Source organism: Sinocyclocheilus anshuiensis, unplaced genomic scaffold (assembly GCF_001515605.1).
Source record: "Sinocyclocheilus anshuiensis isolate Anshui unplaced genomic scaffold, SAMN03320099.WGS_v1.1 scaffold436, whole genome shotgun sequence".
NCBI lineage: Eukaryota > Metazoa > Chordata > Actinopteri > Cypriniformes > Cyprinidae > Sinocyclocheilus > Sinocyclocheilus anshuiensis.
The window spans coordinates 2,050,986-2,069,358 of record NW_015560618.1 but is presented as its reverse complement, the minus strand read 5'-3'; the positions used below and the strand labels follow the sequence as shown (position 1 = coordinate 2,069,358).

General features: G+C 38.2%; 1 protein-coding gene across 1 annotated transcript in view; it reads left to right on the top strand.

Moving 5' to 3' along the window:
• Positions 1-632: 632 nt before the first annotated feature.
• Positions 633-18,373, top strand: part of LOC107681695 (vascular cell adhesion protein 1-like) — a 23,087-nt gene continuing 5,346 nt past the window's right edge. Inside the window, exons 1-4 of the mRNA XM_016478008.1 lie at positions 633-702; positions 7,646-7,942; positions 11,285-11,545; positions 11,644-11,910. Of these exons, the coding sequence (XP_016333494.1) occupies positions 696-702; positions 7,646-7,942; positions 11,285-11,545; positions 11,644-11,910 (832 nt within the window). The 5' untranslated portion in view covers positions 633-695. The remainder of the gene's footprint in view (positions 703-7,645; positions 7,943-11,284; positions 11,546-11,643; positions 11,911-18,373) is intronic.

The window sequence follows — 18,373 nt, the reverse complement described above, 5'->3', positions numbered from 1 at the left end:
AGATACACTCAAAACAGTAAATTAGTGCAAAATAATCAAGTACCATTTAATTATATTCACAAATTGGAGGATATGAGGAAAATGTGAGCAGGTGTGGCTTGGCGTCTGATGAGTGAGCCAAATGGATAATGTTTGTTTGGAGAAACAGAAAGTAAAAAGGAAAAGGCGGGATGGTTGATCAGTATCTTGGTTAGAAAACAGCCGTGGTGGGAATATCCAACAACATTATCGTGTCATTTCTCAATTCGTATGCTGAATGAGTGAAACACAACGTCAGCAAAATGTGTGGAGTGAAATGCATCACTTTTGCGCTGTGGATTAATATTCTTAGTGTAATAACAGGTAAGAAGACCTCACACAGCTGTTTAATCAATTTGAACCTTCCACATTTCATTATTTTGACAGTACACTTTTTTTTTTCATAGGAGAAAACAATTTTATACTGGAATTAACTCCGTTAAATCCAGTGATTCATGTTGGTGAGGATTTGGAGCTGACCTGTCGAGTGAATGATTGTCCGGATAATGTGACCTTCGTCTGGAAAGCAGCACTGGATACATTTCTCGGTGGAGAGGTTAAAAATGAGCAGAATGTTTCCCGCCTGCTGATCAGGAACATCTCTGTCAAACACAGTGATACAGTTGTGTGCAAAGCTGCTTGTCAGCAAGATCGACGAGAGAATTTCAAAGATACAAATGTTCTGTAAGTAATATTTCAGCTGTACTGCTAATTAGACAGTTACTAATTTATGGATATAGCAGGCTGTTTTAACATTAATAAGTACTTTTAAACATCACTAGCATTTATTTATCCACTAACCTACTGCTGTACTGACTAGCTATGCTGCTTGGTACATAAATATTCCAATAATGTATCGTTTTTTTGTTACTAGTATCTACCTATTCCAGTGTTGCTTTTAATTACTTTTTTAAATTACTATTCAATTAATTATTTTTCAGTTAATAGTTAACAATTGCAGTCCTTACAAATAGCAGTTTTATACCAGTTGCTGATTTACTTTTTTTGAGTGTAATGACTTATGACTATTGTAAATGGATACTCCACCCAAAAATGAAAATTCTTTCATCATTTCCCTGTCTGCATGCCGTCCCAGATGTACAGTTGTGCTCAAAATTAATCATACCCTTGGTAAATTATAATCAAAGCAATCTGTGAAATTAAATCTGCATCGTTAATCCTTTTGATATTTTATTTTCAAAATTAACAAAAATCTGACCTTTCATTGGGGAATAGGAATTTAAAGTGGGTGGGTCTCATTATGAAATAAATGTTTTTTCTCTAATACACATTGGCCACAATTAATCATACCCTTTTATTAAATACCTTTTGCAACCTCCTCTAGCCAAGATAACAGCTCTGAGTCTCTCATGCCTGAAGAGTTTGGAGAACATCTGACAAGAGATCAAGAGACCATTCCTTTATACAGAATCACTCCAGACCCTTCAGATTTCCAGATCCATGTTGGTGCTTCTTCTCTTCAATTCACCCCATTCATTTTCTATAGGGTTCAGGTTGGAGGACTGGGACGGCCATGGCAGAAGCTTGGTTTTGTGCTCAGTGACCCATTTTTGTTGTGATTTCTAGCAGGGACAGTCAGGTTTAGATTTTTTTTTTATCTGTTGGTATTTGATAGAATCCATGATCTATCTGAACAAGATATTCAGGATCTCAAAAATAGGCCCACAACATTTAAGATCCAGCAGTATATTTCATTGTACACATGGGGTACTTTTTATCGCTGTTTGCACCAAACCCATTTTGAGTGTTTGCTGCTAAAAAACTCATTTTTTAGTTTCATCTGACCATAATACCCAGTCCTGTTTGAAGTTCCAGTTGAAGTTTTTTTTTTTATACTTTCTGGCCCAAAAACTATTTTTTGCAATTCTCCAGCTGTGATCCTTGGAGAGTCTTTGGCCATTCAACCTCTCCTCCTCACCATGCATTAGGACGATATAGACACAAGACCTCTTCCAGGCAGATCTGTAACATTTTCTGTTTATTGGAAATTCTTAATTATTGCCCTGATGGTGGAAAGGGGAATTTTCAATGTTTCAGATATTTTCTTACAGCCACTTTCTAATTTGTGAAGTTCAGTAATCTTTTGCTCCACATCAGAATTATATTCTTTGGTTTTACTCATTGTGATGAATGACTAAGGGAATTTGGCCTTTGTTTTCCCTCATATTTATATTCCTGGATAATTTCATGTTCCTAGTCGCCCTGGTGTGATAAAAAAAAAAATGCAAATATTAATGGGAATATACATATAAAGATATATTTTACTTATAAGGATTTCTAGGGCTACAAATAATTGTAGTCATTGTGTATTAGAGAAAAAAAATATAAACCTTCAGTTAAAGGTTAAGATTTTTGAATGAAAGATCAAATGGATAAACAATGCAGATTTATTTTCAAAGCCTTCTTTGATCGTATTTACCAAGGGTATGAATAATTGAGCACAACTGTATGACTTTCTAATGTAGAACACAAATGGAGATTTTTATGAAAACAATCCAAAAATCAAAGGTTTTGGTGAAACTCGCACGATAAGTGACAGTACTCTGTGCTTCCACATGACTTCTCATGCAAGTTTCACAACACACGTACAGAGTCTGCTAATGCTCATGTCAAGCGAATGCACATTTGACAGCTGGCTGAAAGTAAAAGTTTTAAATATTAGTATTTTTCTCTCACACACTTATTGTTTTGCTTCAGAAGACATTTATTCATCAATTAGGGTATATGGATTATTATGTTAATTTTGCATGGTTTTTGAAGCGTCAATGCACGGTTACTTCCTGGTTTTATATAAGCCAGCTCAGTCATTTCCGGTCAACTGTCAAAATCAGTTGCGCTATAAGGGGAGCACCCTTTGCTCGGTTTCTCTTCACAATCTGAAGAAAAATTTGATTTGTCAAAGAAGACCAAACGTCCACATGTACCGTTTCAGGAATAACAAACACGAGTGTAAATAATTCTGCGAATGAATCTACTAAATTGTCATTGCTGTGATTGACACCGATAACTGTAGCGATGGAAGAAACAAAACATCGGACAAACCGATGTCAAAATAGAGCTTTGCATTAAAGGTGCAATAGGTGATTGTCTTCAGAAACATTTTTTGTTATGCTGGTTGAAAGTCATCTCCAGCATTTTTGGCGCTTTTCCACTGCATGGTATGGCACGGTACGGCTCGGTACGGTTCACTTTTGGGGGGTTTTCCACTGGGTACAGTACTTGGTACTTTTTTTAGTACCACTTCGGTTGGGGTTCCAAGCAAACCGTACCGTTACCAAATCGTGACGTGTAAACTCTGCTGATCACGGATTGGCCGGAGAGAATCGTCACTACCTGCGTCAATGAACTTGTGACACAAACACAAAAGAACCGCTAGATTTAAATCAGCACAGCCAGCGAAGGATCGAATGCAACTGTTTTGAACGAGCGCACCTTTTTTTAACAACCAAAAAGTGGCTGTTCCTCCTGTTGAGGAAGTACAGACGTTGCTCTCGTTGATAGCAGAGGAGCGGATCCAGTGAGAGCTTGATGGGGCGATGCGGAATGAAAAAGTTTTTTAGGAGTCGCGGCAGTAGAGGCGGCGCAACTATAATGACATGTGAATAATCCCGCCCACTCTAAAGCGATACTAAACTGCAGTGGAAACGCAAACCGAGCCGAGCTGGGCCATACCGTACTGAGCCGTACCGAGCCGAGTCGTACCACGCAGTGGAAAAGCGCCATTTGAATGACCTGTAAGCGTTCCGTTTGGGACTTAGATATACCAAAATAGAGGAAATTGCAATAATCCAGGCGAGAGGTAATAAGAGCATGGATAGCAATCTCCAAGGAGCACTTAGGAAGAAAGGATTTGATTTTCGATAGAGAACAAAGAAAGAAAAAGCTGGACCCAATGACCATGCTAATCTGCTTGTCAAAGCTGAGGCAACTATCTACATCACACCTAGATTCCGTACTTGGGGCGAGATGAATTGATTTAAAGATTCAAGGTCAAGGTGATTTCTTGGCCTGAATTCTGAGGGGTCAAAAACAATGACTTCTGTTTTCAGAAAAAGAAAATTCTTGGCAAGCCAAGCTTTCACATCCTCAAGACATGCTGTTAGGTTGCCTAGAGCACTCTTATTTTTCCTAGACACAGGCATATAGATTTGCATATCATTGGCATAGCAATTAAATGAAACATTATGTTTCCTAAAAATGGAACCCAAAGGGAGAAGATAGAGAGAAAAAAGGACAGGAGCTAAAACAGAGCCTTGAGGCACACCACAGGATAGACTGCGAAGAGAAGAAGAGAAACGTCTATTTTTACAGAGAAATGTCTATTGGATAGAAAAGATTTGAACCAACTTAAAATAGCCCCCCCTAGCCCAACGCAACACTCCAGCCGAGAGATAAGGATCGCATGATCGACTCGTATCAAAAGCAGAGGACAGGTCTAACATTACTAAAATGACAGAGTCCCCCGAATCTGTTGCCTTATAAATATCATTAAGAACTCTTACAAGAGCGGTTTCTGTGCTGTGCAGTGATATAAACCCAGACTGAAACTTCTCAAGAATATGATTGTCAGCCAGGAAGTTCAGCTGTGTAAAAACACAATTTTTTTGGAAATAAATGGCAAAATGGAGATCGGACAGAAATTTGATGAAATAGAGGCATCAAGTGAGGATTTCTTTAGTACAGGTGTAAGCGAGGCAATTTTCAAACTAGAAAGTACAGCTCCTTCAAGCAAAGATTTGTTAAATAGCGACACCAGCCCAGGATCGACAGTGTCAAATATTTGTCTCAAATAGAAAGGATGTATAGTGTCATGCAAACTAAAGGAGAGTTTAAGTTTAAGCATGACTTCCTTTACAGAATGTAGAGAGACAGGATTGAAAGTCCACAGGACAGGTGAAGTCATCTCTGTTGGTATTTCCTGATCGGAGACCAGAAACTGGGCCCTCAAACTTGAAGCTTTATTGCCAAAATAACTAGAGAAATCCTCATAAAATGCCAAAGACGGGTAGTGAAGAGAATTTACAGGGGGCGTTAGAACGGAGTTGATAACAGAAAAAAGAGATTTTGGGGTGTGGTGATGTTTCTTAATCAGTTTAGAAAAATAGGAAGCCTTGGCTTTCTTAACAGCATTCTGATATGACGATAGGCAATTCTTTAAGATCTCATAAGAAATCTGTAAATTGTCCTTTTTCCACTTCCTTTCTGCTTTCCTGCATACCTGTCTCAAGGAACGAATACTATGATCAACCCATGGCTCTGATTTAGATGTAGATTTTGGCTTAAAGAGCTTAAAAGGAGCTGTAAGGTTTAAAATATCTGTCCATGCAGTATTTAAAACGATAAAATGATTTTCAGCATCAAGATCAGGTAATAGAGACTCTAATGATAAAAGAGGGTTGGACCTCATTATAGAGCTTGACAAAATCCTCACAAAAATGAGGCAAATATTCACGGGCTTGTGTACCATCAGAGGCAGGTGTAAGAGAAGGCAGTGGGAGGGACAATTTAAATAAAACAGGAAAATGATCAGAGATAACAGAATCAACAACTTCAACGTCAGTGATAGATAGACCATGTGACAAAATTAGGTCCAAAATGTGTCCATCTGTATGTGTAGGATGATTAACCCACTGCAGCAGGTTAAAAGAGTCAATGATGTTTAAAAACTCAGAAGTTAGCTGCTTAGAGGGGCAACATACATGGACATTAAAGTCACCTAAAATAAGGATGCGATCATATTTAGTGAGCAAATCCCCTACAAACTCTGAAAACTCTACTATTAAGTCTTTAATTAGATGTGGTGGCCGATAGATCAGAGCTAAGACCACAGGTTCAGACCAGTTCAGAAGTAAAAGCTGAGCTTCAAAACTCGTGAAGGTGGCAGAAGATAACAGACGGCATCGAGGTCTGAAAGAATCTTTAGCAATGATAGCTAGCCCGCCGCCTCTGCCTGATGATCGCGGAGCATTGTAAAAGTTATAGTTGGCTGGAACAAGTTCAGAATATGGACTGAGGTCCCCTACCTTCCCCCAGGTCTCGGTGATAAACAGAAAATCCAGGTCGTGAGCAGGGGACAGCAGGGGCACATAAAAACAACCAATAAACATAGCCGAAATCAGTAGATGGCTCTCCACGTACACAGGCGCCATCTTTTAACTCATCTTTTAACTCTTCTAGGTTGTTGGTGTCTGGGTTTATTATTTTTTAAATGACATGAGACTTTGTGACTTCCTGCACTTGCATTTCATACTTCAGTACAGTAAAAGACTAAAGTTTCTTATAATAGTAATTTTCTAATAAATCCAAAAGCAAGACGTGCTTTTTTAGAAGCTAGTTGAAATGGCACCTGAGCTAATGATTGATCTTCTGCTGCCATCTACTGGTTACAATGGTAATTTCGTGTCATTTTCATCTTAAAAGTCTTTGTTTTCCACCAGGAGACACATTTTTGAAACATTTTTTAATGTCAGCTTCATGAATGAAAAATGAATCTTTAAAGCGAATTTCACTGCACAGCTGAAGAAATAGCTGAGAAATTTAAAGGCTTTAAAATAGTGTTTAAAAAATGTGTTCATGACTATGAAGATAAGTTAACGATTATCAAGAATACCATTGACGTTGTTTATGAGATAGCTAGCTAATGTTAGCCTGAGCAGTTACAATAGTGTTTAGTGTCAGCATTTAAAAAGTACAACTACGCGTGTAGGTACTCTCCTGGGATTACCAGGCTTGGCATGTATGTTGTTAAATAACATGAAACTGCATGTTAATGCTGCTATCATTATTTATGGTGATAACAATTATTTTGTTTCTCAGTTTCTGACAAAAACAAGGCAGGAGAGGTTTCTGTGAGGGTTTCAAGAGTCTCTACCTATTACCACAACATCAAATGACGTTTATGTGCTGGCTTATCTTTATGCGCAAGTGGTAAAGAACACTCAGTGCATATAGTCCACTTTGAGGGGTACATCTACTTGCATTATATGGATTGGAAAATATGGATTATTTTTCTAAAATATCTGTGTTCTCCTGAAGAAAGTCATATTGATCTAGGACATAAAGTAAATGATAGTGAAAGAGAATTTTAAAATGAAAGAATTTTAACTTACACCTACATTAATTTGACAACACGTGCTGCAAACACTCACAACACGACCAACAAAAAAAGCGTTGCAAGCAACACAGACCACAGCGTAAATGATCCAAGGGGGGACTGCAACAAGTTGTGAAATTAAGATAGCCAGCTTACATAAAGTTTCAGAGTTATAGTAATTGTGTATTTCACCTGCTTATTTAGGCTAATAATATCCAATAGCTAAGGAATCATCATGTCCCAGCCAGGTTCGTTTGTGAGTATTTGCAGAACGTGTTGTCAAACCGATGATGATGTTGTTTTAGTAAACATTAATGATGATGTTTCCTTAAAACTAACAATAACACTGTCTCTATGGTAATTATATTTAGGCTATTATTATTATTATTATTATTATTATTTATTAGGTTTAAAGCTATGATGATCTAAACAGAGTGTGAAAAAAGTAAACCATTACAGCATTTATTGTGTAAATGATTTGGATGCTGTTATGATGAAGTGTGTTTTCTGCAGCATTTCCAGAAGATCCCATACTGCCCAAAATAAAGAGTTTGATAGCAAACCAAGAACAGAAGCTTATCTGCACAGTCCACAACATTTACCCTTTGGACAAGTTTCAGATTGAGTGGCTTCGTGGAGATAAGACCCTCCGTGAGGAAGAAACTGATGAACCAATTTTAGACCATGTTAAGAATTATTCCTCTGTGTTCAATTACACACCTTCTGTCGATGATCTGGGCAAGAATATTAGTTGCAAGGCAACACTGAAACTGAATCTCATCGATCGGGAGAGAACAACAACTGCTGAATGTAAGTTGTTGGGTAATGCACTCCAACTTTTATTAAAGGAATATTCTGGGCTCGATACCAGTTAAAGGGATATTTCACCCAAAAATTCTGTCATCATTTACTCACCCTCAATTTGTTTCAAAATTATTTTAAGTTTCTTACTTGTCGAACATAAAAGAAGAAAGAAACTCCAATGGGTTTAAAACAACTTGAGGGTGTGTAAATTAAGGCAGAATTTCATTTTTAGGTGAACTAACCTTTAACAAGCGCTACTCTACACTGCTCAAACTCGCGTTTGAATCATCAGTGGCAAATCCTTTAAATATAAAATACGGTTCTTAAAGGCTGTGAGTCAGAAGCGCCAGACTGTCCTTGCAAAGTTGGAACTGCCCCACTTTATAGAAACATTATGTCCTCTTTTTGGAAGGCCAAACAAAGTAGTTTCGCTTTCACAACTAAATACACAGCGGCTTGAGTGAGCGGCGCCCAGCGGGTTTGACGAAGGAGGCTTGCGGCAACCACATGTGACGACGCCGGGCTTGCAACTTTACAGATCTTCTTTATGCACCAAGAGCTTGTAACACTCCAAAGAGAAAGGAAAAATTGAAATCGCATCATATGACCCCTTTAAGTTCTGCTAGTGCATCATCTCTGGAATAATAGGTTTTCAACATGTTGATATGACAAATACGTTTCTGATGTTTCCTGTCCGGTGTACTGAGTACATAATCAGTCTCACTCTTTTCCCCCACATTTTTTTATATGGCCCTGCAAAACATGTGGATAATGCTGACCCTGGTATGGGCAACAACACTAATACCTTGTCACCTACAGAAAATTAACAGGGAACTGTTTTTGGCAAATCGTTTTTTCACACTGTGTCTGAGACAGAATTCTTTAGCTAGCTTGCAAGCCTTCTGTACGCGTTCACAGAGTCTACAAACATAATCTAACACATTCACCTTTGGACTCAAGTCACAATTAATGCCTAGCCTTTGTTCTTTAAGAACCTTTAAAGGTCCCCTAATAGAATGACCGAAGACCAAATTGGCAGGGCTAAATCTTAATGACTCCTGTAAAGGAATTCCCTCATCCTAATTCATTACCCGTTTCCACTCAGTACTTCTTCAACATTGATTTCAGGGTTTGATTAAATCTTTCTAAAGCCCCCTGACTCTCTGGATGATATGGAGTCAACACATGCTGTGTGATATTAAGGGAACTCAACACCTGTGCAAACAACTTGGAAAGGAAATTCGTACCTTGGTCACTCTGCACAACTTTAGGCAATCCAAAAGTAGAAAAAAAAAAAACTTGACAACAGACTTAATTACAGACTTGGCAGCAATTTTACACAAGGGTATAGCTTCTGGATAACGAGTGGTGGTACACATGATAATAAGAATAAACTGATTAACAGATTTCATCTTAAGTAGAGGTCCCATGCAATCGACAATCACATGCTCAAACAGCTCACCCAATGCTGGAATTGGTATGAGTGGAGCTGGGGAAATAACCTCATTCGGATTCCCCATATATTGACAGATATAACTTGTACGGCAATAATTTGCTACATCTTTCTTAAGTCCAGGCCAAAAAAAAAACAAATGGTGCAAAACGTGGTTATACGTTTTGGTTACCCCTAAATGTCCAGATAAATATGGATCTTGAGCAAGAGCAGTGGTGTGCAGGGTTGGTATAGGGTGGCTGGCTTGTAGTCCCTGCCCCGTTTATCGCCAATGCTAATGTGCCCTTTCGGTCTGGTCTAGTTGCCCCCAGACCACGATTGTGCCCTCAAAACGCCATTTCTCCCTGCCCCTCCAGGTGTCTGTGTACGCCACTGAGCAAGAGAAAGTACATGAACTCAATATGCTGGGGGAATTAATACTTGATATACTGTTGAACCCTCGTCGCTTGCACTAACTTTCGGCTGCCATTTTTGTATCAGCAAGCCGTCTTCTACAGTATAATAAGCACCTTTGCCTTTGCCATCTCTGCCCACAGCGAAACATTTAACCAAGGATTTATCCTCTCTCTGAGCCTCCGCAATTTTCTCACGAGTAACAGGCAGAGACAAAGGGACATGAACATTCATAACTTCAGAGTCTTTATGAACCGAAACACTCAGCGCTGCATCTTCTCCAGTCTCCTCCCTACACACAAAATAGTATCATTCAATACAATCTCATCATTCCTTTCCTTTGCCTGAGCACAAGTAAAGACACAAGCGGGGAAAACTTCAGGGCAACTCTGAGCTAGTTCATCTGTTTCAGAAGATGAAATGGGATGATCAACATCTAAAGCAGGTAAAACCCTTTCCTCAGCCAAATCATTTCCTAAAATAAAGGACACCCCTGGAACTGGGTGCGCAGGATGCACCCCCATGTTCACGAGTGATTAGATCAGACTGCAAATGTATGCAATGCAAAGGTATACTATCAGGCAAAACTCCTATTTCTCTCATATCCTTAGAGATAGTTTTTACCAAAGCAACAGGTTTCTGAGGTGAAGAACAGAAACAGAAGAAGTTGTTTACGTTCCAACGCTAAACGATCTGAAATTACGTGACCCACTTTATGACAATAATAACACTGCCGTTTTTCTTTTGTCTGTTCGTTTGCTATTTGCACTTGTACCAGCTATGATGGAACAACAACAGCTGTGCTTTTATCATTTATCATTCCGGCGAATGCAGGTTTCTGCGTAGACCTGCATTCGCCTCTCATGTTATTTACACTACATGCATGAATTGGTGGGCGGGGCTAAACAGGCATTGATGTAGAAACAGGCGTTGATCTTCTTCTGTGGAGCAGGTACTTATCCACACTATTACATCATAGAATGGTACATTCCTCAAGCTGCCGTTTTGGCAGACTGGCTTCATTATAAGCCATTTTTAGACTAAAAAAAGAAAGTTTTGAGTTCTGAAACTTACAGGATATTTTTATAGTACAGTAAGGTGACCAGACATGCCACTTCTCGGGGACACGTTCTGTACAGGATTTAAAAATTGCCTAAAATAACGAGGTGTTGGTTGTTTGCACTGCGATCAATTGTTGTATGACATCAAAGTACCGTTGAGAGTGATTCGAAAGCATGGAGCTGTCTGCTCTGCTCTCTATCTCTCGCTGTACTTTATTGTCATACAGCAATCGGCACAGCAAAAACAACCAACACCTGGTTATTTTAGGCAATTTAGAAATCCTGTGCAGAACGTGTCCCTGGGAAGTGGCACGTCTGGTCACCAATGACCTCTTGTAAAAATATGCCTTACATGTCTAGGGAATTTTGGTTTCTCAGTTCATGACCCCTTTAAATCCCTTTTCATGTGTCATCAATGAAAACTCTACATTTTATTCCCAGATGGTCCAGGGACTATAACAGTTTCCAGTAATAATACCTCGGTAAAGCTTGGCGAACGTTTGGAGATAACATGTCATGCAGACGGAAACCCCAAACCAACGATCTTTTGGTGGAAACTAGGGGAGACTGAGCCTGAACTCCAGAGTCAGAACAACAAGTTGATAATAAATAATGCTTCCTGGTCTCAGGCAGGTTGGTATCGTTGTAACGTTAGTAATGACATGGGAAGCCAGCAAATGAGAGTAAAACTCACTGTTGTAGGTGAGTAAATTAACTCATGATGAAATCAACTGTCTTGTCCAATCATTTTAAACCTGGCCATGATCTTTAACCTTTTTTTTTTTTTTTTTTAAATGCAGGTCCTCCAAACATCCCCAAAATCCAGTTAAGCCATAGAGAAGAGCCCAAAGAAGGAGAGAGCATAAGAATATTCTGTTCTTCAGATGGCGGGCCAGCAGAACTGAAACTGTACAGACAGTCCCAGAGCATTGCGACAGGAGATCCGAACAAATCAACTGTGCTTTTAAACATCTCATCAATCCAAATAACTGATTCAGGGATTTACACCTGTGAAGCAAAAAATGACTTTGGCATTGAGAGAAGCACAATCAACATTACAGTCCAAGGTGAATTTATAACATTCTGGAGATCATGCTTAGCAAATGTTATTGCATGGGGCACTTGTATCAGGGGCGATTATAGGATTTTCATTTACCAATGAGGGTATATAGCCTCATATATAGCCTATATATATATATATATATATATGTGTGTGTGTGTGTGTGTGTGTGTGTGTGTAAATGTTTGACTAATAGGGGTTGTATACTAAACTTATTGCAGTATTCCACTGTGTTGCATAGGTATAACATATAACTGAATAAGCCAAATACACACCTCTCACACACACACACACACATACACACTTTACTGTACAAACACAAAATTTTACTGTTTGCATTTCTAGTACAACCCTCTTTCCTTAGCTCAAGTATGCAAACTTCTTTGCCACATGCACTGGAATATGTATTGCATTGAATGTTAAATCTTCAAATGAAAATGGCAACATGACCGTTTTATAAAGTATGCATTCATGTGCTTCATTTTCACTGGAGGAAACAGCTGTGGTGTGATGAGGGGTGAACGCTGCGAAAACTTAGGTTACAGTAGATGGGGAACCGATTGCTCCCCCATGATATTTTGTAAACTGTATTAATGACAAAGAACTGCGCAGATGCAAATATTATAACAATCTATCGATAAACACACACCTCCTCTGTTTCTCGCTCTGAGCCGCAGTGGTCTGCAGATTGAAAAAGAACGCGCTGAAAGACGGGGACTAGCCGATCTTCTTCTTCTTTTTAATGTTTCACGGCGGTTGGCATCCAGCGTAATTGGTACATTACCGCCACCATGAGCTTCGGAGTGTGAATCAGATAATAGGTTTACAGACTAATTCACCCAATTCCCTCCTTCTCCCCAAGGATTATAAAAATTAATTATTTTAATACTATACCTCCCTTCCCAGATTTCAATCACCACCACCTCGTGATCTGCAATCTCAACATTTCTGTATCCAATTCCTTGTTTTATAAATGTTGCTACCCCTCCACCATTCCCTTGTTTCCTATCTCTTCTAATCGCCACATACCCTTGTAAACTAAAATTTAGCTGAGGTTTTAACCATGTTTCTTGAACACAAATTATATCCGGTTTGTTTTCATGATTAGATATGTGCTTTTTAAATTCTTGCCCATTTGCAATTAAGCTTCTTGCATTCCATTGAAATATTGTTAACACCATTATGAACCACCACATACTGTTTGAGTATTTGATGCTTGCATCTTTAGTTTGTCATTAATCATTTCCACTGAAATGCCCTCTATCTCTAGGTATTTTTCAGCTGCTTTTATTATAATTTTGATTCTCTCTGTCCGGCTTTCCGTTTGTGCAGAACAATTCACCACTTCCGCCATAAACGTGACAAATGCCACTTTGTCATAAACCCTTATACTCTCTTTTGTTGTTTCTTGCACTTTATCCATCTTTTGATTAGGAACTATCTTTTTGTTCTCTTCTAGCTCTGGAGTCTTTCCCACTTTTTTTAGTGCCTCAGAATATGACAATCCCTCCTCTGTTCTTACAGTCTGCACTTGTGCTGCATGCTTCCTCACTTTACATCCTCCATAACCCGCACTATGTTCTTCTCCACAATTACAACACTTTGGGTTAACTCCTTGTCCGCATTTGCCATATTCATGCTCACCGCCACACCTTGCACATCGTTGTTTACCTCTGCAAACAGCTGCCACATGACCAATTTTTTGGCATTTAAAACATCTTAATGGAGGAGGAACATAAAGTCTGACTGGGAAGCTAATGAATCCTAAGAATACTTTGTCCGGTAATTTATCCACATCAAAGTGAATCATTACTGAAAGGCTATCAACCTTTTCATTATTTCTGCTGTATTTCAGTCTTTTAACCTCAATCACTGCCGCCCCAGTTAGACTTTTCTTGATCTTTTCTACTGTCACTTCAGTTGGGATACCAGTTATTACTCCTTTGACCCATTTCTTTTCTTCCGGTATCGAGCAGATCACTTTTTGTGCACAAATCGACTTTATTTTCAATGCCACTTTTTGTTGCCTACTATCCTTACAATATAGGATTAATCTTCCATCTCTCAACTTCTTGACACTTTCTATCGATCCTATCGTTTCCTTAATTACTTTAGACAGTTTCAGCGGATTTATTATCTTAAAAGACTCATCCACAAACTTCATCATTACCTTGAACTTCTCTTTCTTTCCTCTTATCGGATGATTTTCATTTCCACTGTCAGTTTCAGATGTATTACTCCAGATTTTCTTTCTTTTCCGATTTTCTACTAAACTCCACTCATTATTCCCGTTCCCTCCTTCTTCATCCACGCCAAACATTTCATCCTCCATTTCCGAATCCCTTCCGGACTCTACGTCACTACCTACCATGCACACTCCAGTCACAGATCAGCTGTTGCCAAAACCAACCCAGCAGGACTTCTCTGCTCCACCCAGCCGCGTCAATCCACACACTTCATCCTTATTCTACTATATAATAATAATAATAATAATAATAATTTTAACCTTCCTCAATACTCATAACTCTTCATACTCTATTAAAAACCCGTGTCCCTTAAGATATCCATAAGAATTCTAGTCTGTGCCCTATGTTGTGTGCTCAATAGCCCTTTTAATGTCATGTCCTGAACCTCTATCTCTCTCAACTTATTCCTCATCAACTCTCTCTGAACATCATACCTGCTGCACCTCAAGACCACATGCTCCACTGACTCCTCTTCCTGGCAAACCTCACACAATCCAGTATCATGTTTTCCTATCAACTTGAGTGTTTTATTTAATAAACAATGTCCCAATCTTAACCTAGATATGACTGTTTCCTCTCTGCGATTTCCACTTCCAATCACTGAACATTTAACCTCCCTCTGGGTTTGATATCAATGCCATCTCTGTCCCACCTCTCTTGCCACATTTGATTCATTGTCTTCCATATCACACTTTTAACCTCTGCTTTAATGATACTTACTTGCATTTCTATGTTTCCTTTTTTTAACGCCATTTTAGCTAATTTATCTGCCATTTAATTTCCGCTTATCCCTACATGTCCTGGTACCCATAAAAATGTTATCTGCCTTCCTTGATTAGATATTCTTGTCACTGACTGTAGGACTTCAAACAGTATATATTGCCGACTTTTTGAATAGAATGACCTTGTACTTGCTAAAACTGATGATCAATCTGATCAAACCAAAATTTTATCCTGCCCTGCCTTTTCCACCCATCGTACAGCGATTAATATTGCCAGCATTTCCACTGTATAAACCCCTAACATATTAGGTGTTCTTCTATTAATTTCAATTCCTTTACCTGGAACCACCACACTCAATCCTGTTACTTCCGTCTCTGGTTCCTTGGCACCATCTGTATAAACCTGTATGTAATAATTATACTTTTCTGCCATCTGATTGTTGAAGACTATTTTTAGATTTATACCTTCCTTTGCCCTCCTTTTTTCCTCTAACACAAACCAATCTACCTCAGGCCAATCTAACTTCTAGGGAGCCATTTCTGCATAAACTACAGTGCAACTTTTCCTCAAATTAAAAATAATTGTAATTTTAACTTTAGCGGTGTCATTTCCAATCCTACCAATGTTCTCATTTAGCCTTTTCCCATATTCCCAGCTCTCCTGTAACATTGCCTTAGTAGGATGTGAATAATTATACCCTTGTAAACCTGCCCAATGATTTACCATCAACTGCTTCCTTCTTAAATCTAAAGGATATTCTCTTATTTCTACCTGTAATGCTGACATTGGTAGTTTTAAAAGCTCCACAACACAACACAACCTCAAGGCCTGTGCCTGGATTACATCAAGCTTTTTTAACAGAGATTGAGCTGCAGAACCAAAAACCACACAGCCATAATCTAACACCGATCAAATTAGAGCCACATATATTCTCTTCATTGATAATCTACTTGTACCCCATTCTTTTCCCCTCAAACATCTCATTAAATGTATTACTCTTTTGCACTTTTCCTCCATTCTCCTGATATGATCTGCAAATGTCAATCGTGAATCCAAATTAATTCCAAGAAATTAAAAGTTTCAACTTTCTCTAAATCTCTCCCATACATTCTTAACTTTGTTCCTTCCTGAATTCTTTTTCTGGTAAAGAAGACTGACTGAGTCTTCTCTATAGAAAACCTAACCCCCCAATTATAGCCCCACTCCACCACTATATCAATTGCTTCCTGTATTTCCCTGGTAAAATATTCCATATTCCTTCCTCTCTTCCACAGCGCCCCGTCATCTGCGAACAAAAACCTTCCTATATCTTCTGGAACTGTTCCAAATACATCATTAATCATAATAATGAAAAGTAATGTGCTTATCACACTGCCTTGTGGTGTGCCATTATCAACTATGTATTGATCTGATAAATCTGCCCCAATCCTTATTTGTATTTTCCTTCCAAACAGAAAATCTTTGATCCAGTTAAACCTTCTTCCTTCAACCCCTATCTTACTTAGTTTGATTAATAACCCCTCCTTCCACATCATGTCGTAGGCTTTTTCTATATCGAAAAATACTGAAATTACAGACTCTCTATTTGCTTGCGCCTTTCTTATTTCAGTCTCCAATCTCACCACAGAATCTATTGTGCTTCTTCCCTTCCTAAAGCCACTTTGACAATTAGCCAGTAATCCTCTTTTTTCAAGGACACAAGTCTATCCGCTATCATCCTTTCCATGATTTTACATAGATTGGATGTGAGCGCTATTGGTCTGTAACTAATAGGATTACTAATTACTAATTAATTAGTCATCCTTACCAGGTTTTCTTATTGGAATCACTACCGCTTCTTTCCAGATAGCTGGTAACTGAGGAGCCAATCAAAGTCTGCCGCCGTTTTCATATGAAATTTACAGGGGACTGAGGCGATCACAAATTTGTTGTATGGAGCTAATAAAAAAAATTAGGCTATAGCCCCCCTAAAAATGGCCTAGCGACGCCATGACCTGTATTATTTAATTTTATTTATACACTATTACAGTTTGTGTTAATATTGTGAATTAGTTTTGTTTTTATATTTTCAGTTTTTATTAGAATTTTAGTCACTTTTCATTCATGTTTGCTTTTATTTAAATATTAATATGTTGGTTTAATTTATTTTTATTTCAGTTTTATTTTTAGCTCGATTTTCAGTGTTGCCAAGTCTACAGTCTTACTGTGGAATTGGGTCGCCGTGATTTTGCCAAGTAAGACATGTTCCTGGATCAACACCTTTTGTTGATCCTGGATCAACATAACTGTCCAAAAATATAGACTTAACCCAATCCCTACCCTTAAACCTAACCCTAACAATAATTTATTCCTAAAACAGTGTGAAATTAACAAGGGTGTAGAAGCACCTAACCCTGATTGTAAGCCTAAAACAGATATTTCCTGAAAAGTTATCCCTCAATTCTGATTGGTTGATAGGAATGTTGTTCCAGGATCAACAAGGATGTTGATCCAGGAACATGTTGTACTTGGTGAAATCACGGTCACCGTGGAATTGGGCTACATTTACACTAGTGCTGCTGGTTGAGTTTTTGTCCGCTGGTTAAAGTGATCTCCCCCAACTTCCCGGAATGCGATTTAGGCAAAGAGGGGAGGGGAAAACTACGGAGAAAAAGCAAATGGGCTAGTTATGGGCTCATTTTAAATAGCAAGTGGGCTGGTTTTGTTTCATAGACCTAGCAACCCTATTTAAACCCCTTTTTAAATTTTATTTATTTACAATTAGCAATTTTAGTGCAATTTAAGTATTTCAACTTATTTTAGTGCCAAACATATTTCAGTTGCCAAGGCAACATTTACATTTTTTTTGGTTTGTTTTTCCATCTACTGTTTATTTTATTTCAGAATTTAAATAAATGGTCTTCGTTGCCAATAATAACCCTGCTTTGCACATAAAAACTATCAACAACAACCACAAAAATACTGTACTTGGGTGTTGTTAAACAAGTTTATCATGAGGAGCAACCTTCATTTCTTTAGCTCTTAGTTCTCAAATCTGATGACTGCTCAGCTCCTGTAGCCTTATGGGATAGCGAAGTGACCACTGGTTGCACTATTCGCATGTGCATACACTCTTAAAAAAAGGTTCTTAAATGGTTCTTTGGCAAGGTGTATGGTTCCATGAAGAACCTTTCCATTTCCATATCCAAAGAAACGTTCCATTGCACAAAAGTTTATTTGTAGCACAGAAAGGTTCTTTAGACTATTTAATGGTTCTTCACACTCAATATGTTGTAAATATTTTTTTTTCTGGAAAGTGAGATCAAGTGAGCTAAATTGTCCTGCTTGGTCCAGAACTCACTCCAGACTCATTTTCTATTAGTTGTGTTCAATTATAGTGCAATATAAAGTATTAATTTTGAGTTATATAAATAGTGTTGTGGTGTGTATTAATTAAAAAAGACCAGTAGATCTATTTTAATGCTGTTTTGCATGACAAAAAAAATAATAAAAATTAATAAT